General features: G+C 41.2%; 1 protein-coding gene across 1 annotated transcript; it reads left to right on the top strand.

Annotated features, from left to right (window-relative positions):
- The first annotated feature begins 174 nt into the window (after nucleotides 1–174).
- On the top strand, nucleotides 175–9,851 carry LOC145432891 (chromobox protein homolog 1-like). The gene is made up of 4 exons (XM_080309725.1): nucleotides 175–378; nucleotides 3,978–4,078; nucleotides 7,949–8,117; nucleotides 9,442–9,851. The coding sequence occupies exons 1-4, from the start codon at nucleotides 242–244 to the stop codon at nucleotides 9,569–9,571; spliced, it is 537 nt and encodes a 178-aa protein (XP_080165851.1). The 5' UTR covers nucleotides 175–241; the 3' UTR covers nucleotides 9,572–9,851.
- The last annotated feature ends 3,481 nt before the right edge of the window (nucleotides 9,852–13,332 follow it).

The following is a 13,332-nucleotide window of genomic DNA, read 5'->3' as shown; positions in this document are numbered from 1 at the left end:
TTCGTTGATGGTTATTTTAAGTTCGTAAGTGCAAGCTCCAGACATACTTTCTGCGTGGGATATACTTTCCCATTCCTACGTGATGTAACTTGACAGCACTGGTGAACTGTGTCTTATACACTATTATCGTTACATTGCGGTGTCATCGACCAAGTCGTTCTACAGACTTATATAGACTTTCGTCGTTTATTTCTGAAGCAGTTCTGTAATTTCTCATTAACCCGTGAGATATAGATTTGAAATGGGTAAAAAATCCAAAGTCGAGGAGCCCCCTGTCGTCGAGGAGGAGGAAGAAATATACGAGGTCGAAGAAGTGCTCAACAAGCGCCTGGTGAGAGGAAAGACGCAGTATCTGATTAAATGGAAAGGATTTAACCAGTAAGATTGCTTTATAATGGTTCTGAAAACTTCTAAATCGCCGTTCATCAATATTTTTTTTTAATTCAATTCATGTTATCTACTTCGTATTATTTATACAATGAGCTATACGGGTATGTAGTAGCCCATCAGTCAGTCAGTCAGTATGCTTTTATCACGGGTATATATAGTGGTTCGGATCATCATCATCAATTCATCATTGGTTTATTAGCAATGTTATCAGTTCCATACACCAGGAAAATGTGGTACAATGAAAAGAGAGGGAGGTGTCGAAGCAACTTGAAGTACCATAGTCTATGGAATCAGACGCCCACCTTGGCCGGGGGCGGGCAACATACGACGCGCTGGCCAGATCCGGCCCGTGAAGGGATTTTGACCGGCTCGCAGAGAGTTTCTACCGTGATAGTGAAACTCGAATATGAAAGTACAATTGAATAGTATATTCCTATTGAAATGAACCCGAATATTTTTGGCTGACACTCGTTATAGGGGTAATCGTCAGCTACTAGTAGAGAATTGGGAAGAACATCGTGCATCAACAATCGTAGAAAACGTGCATCACGTTCGGTGAATAGCTCGCCCATGACTCATCCGCTCAAGCTTGATGCTGAGCGATCAAAGGCCAGAAACTATGCCATTGGCAAACATTCGTTGGATAATCTTGCTTGTGCAAAAAAATTATCGAGACGATATATTTCCCGCCATTGAAAGGGGCTGCTCACACTTTCATCTGTGTGCCTGGGAGTGGACCTTTATCAAAATACATCAGCCCAAGCCCAAGGAGTTTGTGTACCGTCTTAAAATGGTACATTGAACACTCTCTTACTTGAGATTATATTCCAAGCTGGCGACGACATATTTTGTGGTATGATTATTGATGCACCATGATCTTTCCAATTCAATAGCAGTTGCTGACGATTACCCCTGACGAGTGGCAACCGAAAATATTTAGGTACATTTCAATATGATTATACTATTCAATTGCATAGTGAAGTTCTTATCTCCAAGAAGCTCTTTAATCTGAAAGTATTGACAAATTTTATGCGTCACAGAATGAATCCAAGTTTGCCTACCTGGGAAAGATGGACATGAAACTACTTGCTCTGTTCGTGTGTACACTGTACATATATTTTCGACAGTGAACATTAACGAGACATGGCTACGTTCCAATATAAATGATGTTAACGTGCAGTCTTTGCTAAGGGTTTCTGTATACAACATGCAGCCAGCTTTCAAGGAACTTGTTGACAACTCTGACCGGCCACAGATGTCCGATTGACTTCAATTGTTTGGTGTCTATGCTTTAAACTTAATGTACACATTAAATACGATTTCTTCCTTATATAGGTGGATAAATGCGCGAATATTGTATATCTTCTGTGATCCCGCCCGCCAAGTGCTTCATTTTCATATATCCAGCCCGCCGACCAGAGAAGTTGCCGGCCCCTGGCTTCAGGCGCGTAGCCAGCCGAAAAATAAGGAAGGGGTTTTAAAATAGAAGGGCGGGGTTTCGATGTTTTGCGAATTTACTTAATATAGCGTCAATTCATTAGGGTTAAGTACATGCGTAAATGACGATTATACATTATACAATCTCCTCGTGTTCGCGATTATACGCGTTTGATAAGCTTGTCGACGAGTCCGGAAGTACTGTTAATTAGCGACTCCTTGATCTGTCGTCAATAATTAAATACCTGGGCTTATCAAAGCGTCGAACAATTAAATACGCGCGCTCATCAACGCAGCCTCGTCGACTATTTGCGCAAGTCGAAATGTCCGAGATTTTTGGGAATATGTGCCGTAATGACGCCGATTTCAGGTGCTTCAAACCTGTCCTATTTTATAACTCAAGTCGATACACATATTCTGATGGTTATGTTTAAGTATTAGCGGAGATATATTACGCACGCGTCGCACATGTTTACGGACATTCGATGTCTTTCAGTTTCGCGATGTCAACTCTTTAATCACAATCGCTAATCAGCATACAATCAACGGCATGGTCTCCAAGCCATCGAGAGATAGGAGCCAAACCATGCTAGGCCCGAGACGCGATAGTTAGGCTAGCAATGGAGTTAGGCTAGCGATGATCTATTGATATATCTTTCGTATTAGGCCTATTGCAGATGCGATTGTGTAGGCCAACCAATGATATCGTGCGCTTATCAATGCGTCGAACAACTAAATACGCGCGCTTAGCAATGCGTCTTACGTCTTACATAGCCTCTGCGACGATTTGCGCAATTCAAAATGTATGAGTTTTTATGGAATACGGGCTATAATGACGCCGATTTCAGGTGGTTCAAACCCTTACCTCTTTATAGCCTTGACAAACAGCTTTTGATGGTTATGTTCAAGTATTAACGGAAATCAATTACGCATGTACGATTGTACGTACGCACGCGTCGCATATGTTTGCGCACATTCGATGTAATTCAGTTTCGAGATGTCACTCTTTAATCACAATCGCTAATCAGCATATACTTAACGACCATTTTATCCGAGCCATCGGGAAATATGAGCCAAAGCATGTTAGGCCCGAGACGCGGTAGTTAGGCTAGCAATATCTTTCGTATACTAGGCCGCTTGCAGATGCGGTTGTGTAGGTCAGCGATGATATCGTGCACACCGGGCCTATAGCAGATGAGATTATTCAAGCCAGCGGAACTAGGCTTGTTGGAGACGCGACAAATCAGGCTAGCAACTATTGCCGAGCACGCGGCAATGAATGACCTAATTTCGCAATCATCTCAGCGGATGATCGTGTCGCGTTACATTGTGCAGTGCATCGCGCACGGACGCTAATTGGCTACACGCCTTTCGCTAATTGGCCACACTCAACACTGATAATACGACTTATTGAATTGCAACCGACTATTAGCGTCAGAACGATCATTTCAAAAGAAAGGGGTTTCGCGTTTAAGAAGGGGGTTTCACGCTTCTAAAGGAGGGGGTACCGACCCCCGAAACCCCCCCTCTGGCTACGCGCCTGCCTGGCTTAGGCGATGGTTGGCCGAATACATTTTCTTCAATTATCATGGCGAAGTACCAGTGTTAATTATATTTCTATGCTTGATTCCTGCAATTTGGTCTTTGATTATAGACAGCCAAAGGATATGCATGCTCTGATTCTTTAGCAATTTCAGTTTTACTGATGAAGTGTGGACTTGAAATTGAGACAGATTAAGCTTTTTAAGATCATATTGAATTGTCTAAATAATCACACCAATAATCCAATACTACTATTGCTAGCTTACTAGCAACCTTGAACCTCAGAGTGACCATGAAAATTTATGAATATACAAGGTTTCACTGTTTGCCACTACTGAATTTATACTATTTCCAGGATCTATACTATACCTTTCAGCACCAAATTGCCATGGGACAGGATTATACTAGGGCGGATCAAGATAATCACTATTAGTTTGTGCTAATTGTAATTGGTACAAGACCTATATTACACAGCAGTAATTTTTGAAGGCCCGTGGTCCCAGTACCATGTCACTACGCATTTTCTTGAAATTTCCTCAAGTTCAGTCGAAGTCTTCTATAAGAATGGAACTATGAATTTTCCAAATGTCGTTCCATTCATTTTTCAGTTCCGATAATACATGGGAGCCAGAGGATAACTTGGAGTGCCCCGATCTTATTGCCGAATATGAATCAAAGAAGAAATCAAAGGAAACAACGACGTCAAAAGGTTCATAATTTGACACTGTTTTATTTACTGTAGTTTAGAATCATTATTAGTGTTATCAGACTAAACAGTAATTTTGCTTATTCAAGTAACACTTCAAATGTCGCAAATCTCACAATGTACGTGAGTAGGCTCTGTAATATCGTGAAAACATGTATTGATTTTAAAAGCGTTCAACGAATTTTACTGATCACGGAATTGCTTATCAACAAAATTATGTATCAGGCACGGATTGACAGCCTTTTTTGCATTGTCAGCCGATTTCAAAATTAGTTTTTTTCACATTGAGGTCACGAAAGGGTGTCCAGTAACTTGTGCCGAAACAAATGTTAAGCTCAATTATCACTCATGATGTCATAATAGTATGGATCAGTGATTCTCAACCGCGGCTCTCCGAGCCGCATGCGGCTCTCGACTGCTCTCCGTGCGGCTCTCACTAACGATGTGAAATCATTGATGCTTCTACGGAAATTCTAATTATTCATGATCATAAATAAATCGCGCCTTCAACACAACAAATGTACGTTTATGTTCACGTTTACTGACGCGAAGGTCATTCCCTGATCACAATAGAATCCTACGTAATACAAGTTGTACGGGTTGTGACGTAACATTACCGATAGTAATTTCGGTAGGCTTTAAATCCGAACCTTTACTGCTTTACTGAAGGCTCTGACCGTCTGACCTAAGCCTAATCAGGTGTCTGTAATGAGACGGGCGAAGTTTATTTCGCTCGAGACGGCGGCTCATATTAGAATACGGGTGACAAGAGACTCGGTCAATAAGACAATCAACGTTTGGGGTAACTGCAGGTACTTTATTTTCTTACTCTTTGCTTTGATCTTGATAGCGTTAGAAAATATCGGAGACTTTGGTTCAATGATAATGTCAGGTTCAGATCAACCTGCAAAGAAATCTCGCACCCTTGTGCAAGAAAATCGGGCCTTTCAAAGTGAATGGGAAGAGGCGTATTTTCAAATTGAGGAAAACGGCAAAGCGAAATGCCTTCTGTGCCCTATAATAATAAACGGTGTAAAATCTTTCAACGTTAAGAGGCATTATAAAACACATGCGGGAAAATACGACGTCTATCAAGGTGAATCAAGGAAACGGAAGTTAGAATGTCTGAAAGCAGAGCGTAGCAAACAAGGAAAAATGTTTTTAAAAAAAAAGAACCCGAAGAGGTAACAATAACATCATATAAGATCAGTCATCTATTGGCCAGCAATATGAAGCCATATTCTGATGGCGAAATTACGAAGCAGGCTATTGTTTTGTTTACCGAAGACAATTGTTCTCCTGCCATTCAGCAGAAAGCTAAAAAATTGCAGCTTAGCAATGATACAGTAACGCGTCGTGTCGATTGCATATCCCAAGATCTGCATGAGCAACTTATTCACAAGTCGCAAGATTTTTCTTACTACTCGCTTGCTCTTGACAGCACTAACGACATTACCGACATAGAGCAATTAGCTGTATTCATCCGGGGAGTCATGCCAGATTTCAAGATTTGCGAGGAGTTTCTTACTTTGCGATCTATTCATGGCACAACGAAGGGAACCGACATGTTTCGTGAATTTCATGCTACTCTTCAAGAAGCGCATTTAGACCCATCGAAATTATATTCATTGGCGACAGATGGCTGCCCAGCAATGCTCGGCAAAAATCTAGGTCTTCAAGGACTCGTCAACAAATGGCGTGCTGAACAGAATCTTGACGCTGTGACTTGGCAACACTGCATTATACACCAGGAAAGTCTTGTTGCTAAATCATTAAAGATGTCCAATGTGACAGATATAGTAATATCGACCGTAAATTGGATTCGAGCAAACGCACTTAACCATCGAAAATTCAAGGCTTTTCTCACCGATATTGATGCTGACCATGGAGACTTGATCATGTTCACCGCTGTACGATGGCTAAGCCGAGCTGCATGCCTCAAAAGATTTTACGCGCTACTTCCTGAGATTAAAATATTTGTCGAAGGAAAGAAAGACATCCCTCAGTTGGGAAACGAACACTGGGTTGCTGACTTGGCGTTCATGGTGGATATTACCTCACACCTGTCGTCACTAAATCGGAACTTACAAGGAAATAACAAGCTCTGTCACGCCTGGTACGGGACAGTGTCTGGTTTCATTGAGAAATTGTGTCTTTGGAGAAAGCACCTAGAGGAGGGTGTTACGACACATTTTGTAACGCTTTCAAACCACCGACAGAATGGATCATTCAAAACATATGACCAGGTTATTAGTACCTTGATTGACGGGTTTAAACGTCGAATAGAGGGAATGCATCATTCCGTACCCCTGATGAATATATTTTCAAACCCAATGGCAGTAGATGCCGCCACTGCCCCTGATATTTTTCAGATGGAACTGCTGGACTTGCAGTCCGATATAGAATTGCGACTGTTGTTTCAAAGCAATGGACTCCTTGAATTTTGGGGTGCTGTTCCTGAAGAAAAATACCCCAACCTGATAGCTAACGCATCGAAGAATGCCTGCATGTTCGGTTCAACCTATGTATGTGAAGCCCTTTTCAGCAAATTAGTGAGGATCAAAAGCAAATATCGCAACCGATTGACTGATCGTCATCTGAAACAGCTCTTGTGCACAGCTTCCTCCACGATGAAACCTCGTTATGACAAAATTGTGAAAAATCAAATTCAATTTCAAGTTTCGCACTAAGTTGCAAAATAGATAGTGATCACCACAGATTTAGCGTCACGCCTTGTTCATCCAAACTCAATTCACATGCTCTCGGAACTCAGAAAGATTGTGGATTAAGTCTCAATAAACATGTTGTGACGCTAAATCTGTGGTGATCACTATCTGTTTACTATCTGGAAGAATGTAAATTGTAAATCATCCGCAATCGGCTTCAACGGTGAAGGGTATACCTCGGTATACCATCGGTGAAGGGACGTGGCTGGGTAACGTCGTTTCGGAAGTTGTCCGTATGGGGAGTGCCCGCTGTCACAGTGTCGTCTGGGGAAATTGTCGTATTTGTTTTGGCCGTCGCTGTTTGAGCCAATCGCGGTTTTGGCCGTCGCTGTTATGGCCGTCGCTGTTGTGGCCAGTCGGTGTTTTGGCCGTCGCTATTAAGGCCGTCGCTATTTTAGCCGTACACCATTTCGTTGATACCATTTTTGATGATATTTTTCTATTCTCAATAAATTACGTTATTCGTGCCATCATGCGGCTCCCGACAGAGTTGAGGTTCATAAAATGGCTCCCACAGTGAAAAAGCTTGAGAACCACTGGTATGGATGATGTGGAAAGTTCATATATGCACCTTTTATAAGACTACAGAGTATATATTGCAAGTTCCGCTTTATATAAAGATAATTTATGATTTTTTCAACCATATCTATTTCATTGCGCTTTGTGACAATACTGTGAGTCTTCACAGATTTGTTATTTACACTAACTTACATAGCTTTGTACCACATATGTTGGATGCTGGGATACAGTCAATTGAGCTTTCATGGTGTGACGTCGGGAAAAGAAGTATCAAAGTTTTCTCCACTAAAATTCTAAACCCTCGCTTAACTTGCGAATGTTGTGTAACCTACCTTCTCAGCTCAAATTAAACAAATCTTTGATATCGAATTAAATTCCGGATTGAAAACATTGAACATTGAAAACAGAAATCAAATCCAGTTGATATCTAATCTGAGTTCTTTCGCATTAGTACAAGGATGGCAAATGTCTGTAAACCAGGCTTGGCTCGTTTAGCACTGTAAAGTTATGTGACATTTCTGGAAAATCAACAATTCCGTGAAATTAGGGCGTAAAAACATTTCACGCATAAGATTCGAATTAGATGACATTTCGCTGTAATTACTCCGATGTGAATTTGTCTCGTCAGCGGAAGACAAGAAGCGAAAAAGCGGCGCCACAAGTAGCGAGGCGGAGTCGAAGAAATCCAGGCCAGAAGTAGAGGATCCCAAGCCACACGGATTTTCCAGGAACCTGAACCCGGAGAAGATAATCGGAGCCACCGATTCCAGTGGTCAGCTCATGTTCCTCATGAAATGGTGAGTCGTCGGAATCTTTTGATCCCTCGTGATTCTGAGACTTGCCATCCAGACTTGTACAAACCACTGGATTTTCAAAGTGCGCGACTAAAACTTTGAACTAACAGCTTTTGAAAATCCACAGCTAACTGATAACTGATCGTATGAATTTTTGAATTGCAAATGTAATATGAAATGCTAGTGATAGATTCCGCATTCCAAAAAGACTGGGATTAAAATGAGAGGGGTTTTGACCCGAAACGCGCGTCTGGCCATGCTGCTGCTCTGAGCTGACGATGACTACAAGAACATCACACAACAGAACATGCCAGACGACGGCGCGAGTTTTTGCAACTAGAACTACTGAAAAAAACGAATTTTTTGGTTCGACATCAGATAAGTACATTGGTAGTTTGTGGAAGTGTGTTATCAGATTCAATTTGATGCTGTATAGATCAGTGGTTCTTATCCTTTCTAGCTTGATGACCTGTGAAATTTCGAAACAAATTTTGTGTACCAGTAGTCTTTAAAAATCAAAAAATACCCAACGTGTATGTGACTCGAAATCAAACATTTCAAACGTCAATACAACAATAAGTTTGGTTCTGTCTTTTTGATATCTCACAGGTTTTGACCGGATCTATTGAAATTTTTGCGAGGCTAAGTCCTGTCACTAGCTTGATTTTGAATGTGCAGTTAATGGCAAAAGGAACTGCGACTTTGCTGCTCACTAGACTCTGTCGTACTGTCGAAATTTAACAAATTTTGCGTGAAAAGTCTTCCAAGCTTTCATAGTAACGGGTGTTCAACGGGTTATGGGCTATTTTCGAAAGTTCGGTACATTTGCGGCATTTTGACGTGAGCTAATCGCCAAGTTCAACAAGAAGTGTATATTACACCAGTAAGCGTTCTAAATCTATTAAAAATTTGATGCTTCATTTCACTAATTAATGGAAATGTCCAAATTCTGATATTTTGCAATTGAGAACGACAGACTGTTGTCAGGGCTGCATAAAATAACAGGTCCTTTCGATCTTCCATCGTGGCTTGGAATCGACTTCTCGGCTTCTATCAAAATACGCAAGCCAAGTTTGTGCCGACAGAAGGATCTAAAATTATTACATTGCGCTGAAGCTACCTGTTCGCCACGAATATTCGAAATTTCGTGCAGGCGGCCTCACATATTTGGTGATATAAATGTTGATATACAACGTTCACTCCGATTACCCCTAATAAGTGTCGACTGAAAATATTCATGATTATTTCAACATGAATTTGACTATATTAATCTATTGTGTGCTCGGCAGTATTTGCAAAGCACTTACCCACTACTATTCAACGACAGGGAATCTTCCGACGAGGCCGATCTCGTTCCTGCCAAAGAAGCCAACACCAGATGCCCGCAAGTCGTCATCAGCTTCTACGAAGAGAGGCTGACCTGGCACACCAATTCCAGCGACGAACCACAAAGTTGAGCCAGAACCCGATTTGACACGGTCGCGGGCAACATTGGACGCCTCTGAATGCGAAATATTGGCAGCCGGCACATGATCCATTTCAGTTGACATGCTTTTAGCTTCTTTGGTTATACCACACTTCTTACTCTGAAGCAGTCTGTGTTACAGCCCAGTACACCCTGCCTCACTGCCTGCTGCGCGTTTGTAGCTGGGACTGTCGCCGGACTCTTTTAATTCTGTGAATGACGTTTGCTCAGTCAATGGTCCTTCATTATTATGAATACCTTTCGTAACGTTGCTTTTGTGCTGCTTGGGGTGAGGTTGTTTTGTTAGGTCGCTGCGGACGTGGAGAAATAAAGTATTGAGTTTTTCCGAATTAAAAGTATAGCGGCAGTTTTTTCCGAATTACATTATGATTAAAATTAGTGAATTTGCGAGAACTTGGATTTTGAATTACATCCCGGATTAGTACAAATACAAGAAAAGGCAAGTTCTATTCGTATTAAAGCAAAGTTGATTCTTACTAGCATGAAAATGATGAACATTTGCGCACTAAGCTTGGCTCGTATTGTGCTACTGTTTTGCTGTAGCTTTGAGTGAACCAGAGATAAGATTGTGATTAAAATAGGAGCATAGAAACATTTTGCCTACTAGGTTACTAGCATTCTGTTGTAATTGTCTAATTTCAAAGCAAGAATCATCTAGTTTTCCAAGTCCGGAACTAGGAAATCTCTGATACGTAAAAAATTTCTGAAAGCTGAGCGGCATATCACAGATTTAAGGCTGACTGATCTGGAAAGTTGCAAAATCTGTGCCGATATAGTAATGTTGCCATACGCCCTCTTTCAAGAAATCAAAAATATCTTATTTTTTGACAATTTGTCCGTAATAGCGTTGAGTTCCAGACCATTGAACACGGACATCAAAAATGCCATAAACGATGCAAAATCTGGATTGTGACGACAAATTTGACTAAAAAAACACTGGCAACTGAATTTACGTTGGAGCGGGTCTTTAGGGATTTAATTTAAAAAATTATTTTTTAAGGCACCCGATTATATTTCCGGCAAATTTTTTCAAATTACCAGTTTTTTATCTGAATTTCATCATTTCAATACACCGCAAGACTGCGATACATGAAGGGTAAGAAGGTGTCAAAACGATTTGAAGTTGTCTTCGAAATCAGACACCTGACCTCCAGGCGGAGTAAAAAGGAGGCATGCACTCTGAATCCGAAGTAAAAGAAGATAATATAAAATGACAGGATACAAAAAGACATAGACAGGCACGTAGCTGGTGGTCAGTTTTTGAAAGAAAGGTAGCTGTTACACGGTACTTTCACGATTGTTTGTATCAATGGAACAAATTACCGGTACTCTCACACAGGATCTTAACTGCCGCACCCCAAACCCCCAATTAGGTAGGCTCAAAATTATTTCGTTAATTAACGTAAAGTATGGAGTAATTTTTGGAGAATTTATGCAACGCGAATTACTAGTTATTGGGTACTCCCAATTTGGGTTTTCCGAGAATTATCAACGATAAACTCAAATAAGTCCGCTTCCACTAGTTGGAAATGAGTCAAATTTGTTTTGCTTCGTCTTAGAAGACAACACAACAATTTCACGGGGTTGGCAGAAAAATTTGATTTTTTTTAATTCCCCTTAATAATTTTAATAGGCCTACTTGATAGAATTAACGAAATTTGGTGTGCAGCGTTTAGGGTAGCCTGACAATTAATCGGTGAATGTCTGGAATCCGAAAAAAAAAAGTTATTTGTAAGGTATGCAACGCATACCTAGAATACTGTTTGGCATGTATTGGCATAAACACCGATTATGCTATTTAGAACAGTGGTTCTCAACCTTTTTCACCTCGCGGACCGGTAAAATTTCAAAAAATGACTGGCGGACCGGTGAACTTTCAAAATTGAAATTAAGCCAAGATGTAAAGCATGCAGCCGTTTTTTGATGCTAGAGAGTGACATTTAGGGGGTTTTGATCGTAATAAATTATCTTCACGATGGCATCCATGTGATTTTATGGTAGCCAGTCTGCTGAGTCGATGTAAAATTGCGTTGCTATCCAGATAAACGTGCTACCGCCGAGAACCGTTTACAGTGTTTCGTGCTGAAGGCCGTGGGTTTAATCAACCACGTCAACTCGAATAATATTCTTCTCTTCGACAAAATCGATACAAGAAGCGTTTCGGAGTCGAACCAAGCACCTTGTCGAGCTAACTTGCTCATTGCCCACTGCCGCAGGACGCATAGGCTACTCTGGCAACTACGAATGCAATGCGCGACGCACGAAAACACCTTACAGCTACTATACCGGCAATCTGTGCAGAAAAGGCACTTCGTCAGCCCATCCCCAAAAGCGTTGATCTTGTGCCCTACAGGTCGATAAAGCCACAGTTCGGCGAATGTTTTCACCTGTACTTGAGAGCACATTCATTCTACTCAGTGTAAGCAAAGAGTTTAAATAGCTTAAACGCGCTAATAGCGAAAATTTTCCATCATTCATGACTGAATCGGTTTTCTCGCTGCCTTATTTTTGGCACGCTTTTTGGAGTCCCATGTTACCTAATCTTCATTATTATGTGTTGGTACGTCATATGGCGCGGTAATGGCTGACGCCCAAATGCCTATTTCTATTAATCATGCGTATTTCTGGGAGAAGGGCGCCTGATATGCAAGACATTTAGTGACACTAAATCGCGCAAAGAGCGAAAAGAAATTGAAAAATGTTGAAAAAAGTTTCAAAAAAAAAACATACGCTATGATTTATGTTCATCATGGTTGTAATGACTCGAGCCAATTTGTGTATTGACTCGACTTGTACTCGAGTCATTACGCATGACTCGAACCAAGTAATATGACTCGGGACTGGGGCTACCAAGACAGGCATTTCATTGCAATTTCAAAGAATAGTAAAGTTATCATGCTGATATTATTTCGTCTATCAATACCGGTACTTGAAAACGCTACCTGAAACTGATAAAAGTGAAGGTAATGTGGATATTATGAATGAGAAGCATTCGATATCACCGAGTAGAGTTGTGAAAAGTGGGTTTCACATGACATTAACTCGAAACTGAAAAGTCCACACAATGACTTGGACTCGGTCTCGAGTCAAAACACTATGACTCGGACTCGACAGTCTACTCGGTGACTTGGACTTGGACTTGACTCGGTGGTGAATTGAAAATGACTCGACTTGACTCGAGTCAAAACTAAATAAGTGAGATGGACTTGTGACTTGGAACCTTGTGACATTGGTTACAACCCTGATATTCATTTGCAAAATAATTTCGGGTTCTTTTCAAGCTTAGCCCTTCTCCAATTGGGCGGTTTGGGGTGCCCCGGTTACGGTCCTGTACAAAATGAATGAATCGAAGGCGAATGCTCGCGCAAACTGCGCTGTTTAGCGATGAGTCAGCTCGTACCTGTTCTTTACTTGTCGCTCGCAAGTCTTCAAAGGACACGTCATGAACTTTAAGTCAAATCGAACCCAGCCCTAATGTTGCTTCAAGAAGTTCTGGATAAGTTTAAAATTTGATGTTATATTTATTTGATCAATGGACCAGCCTTTTACATTGCATCTTGAATTTAAGTTATAAAATTGTGATATACCTGGCGGACCGGCAGGAATGTCGTCGCAGACCGGCACCGGTCCGCCGACCGGCGGTTGAGAACCACTGATTTAGAACAAATTGCAATGTATTTCCGTTTACGACATTACCTGTTGCCGCTTATGTGAGCGAGGTAACCCGTTGCG

Source organism: Botryllus schlosseri, chromosome 2 (genome assembly GCF_051294905.1).
Source record: "Botryllus schlosseri isolate E-star chromosome 2, Bs_hap1, whole genome shotgun sequence".
NCBI classification, from domain to species: Eukaryota; Metazoa; Chordata; class Ascidiacea; order Stolidobranchia; family Styelidae; genus Botryllus; species Botryllus schlosseri.
This window is presented reverse-complemented; position numbering and strand designations above follow the sequence as displayed.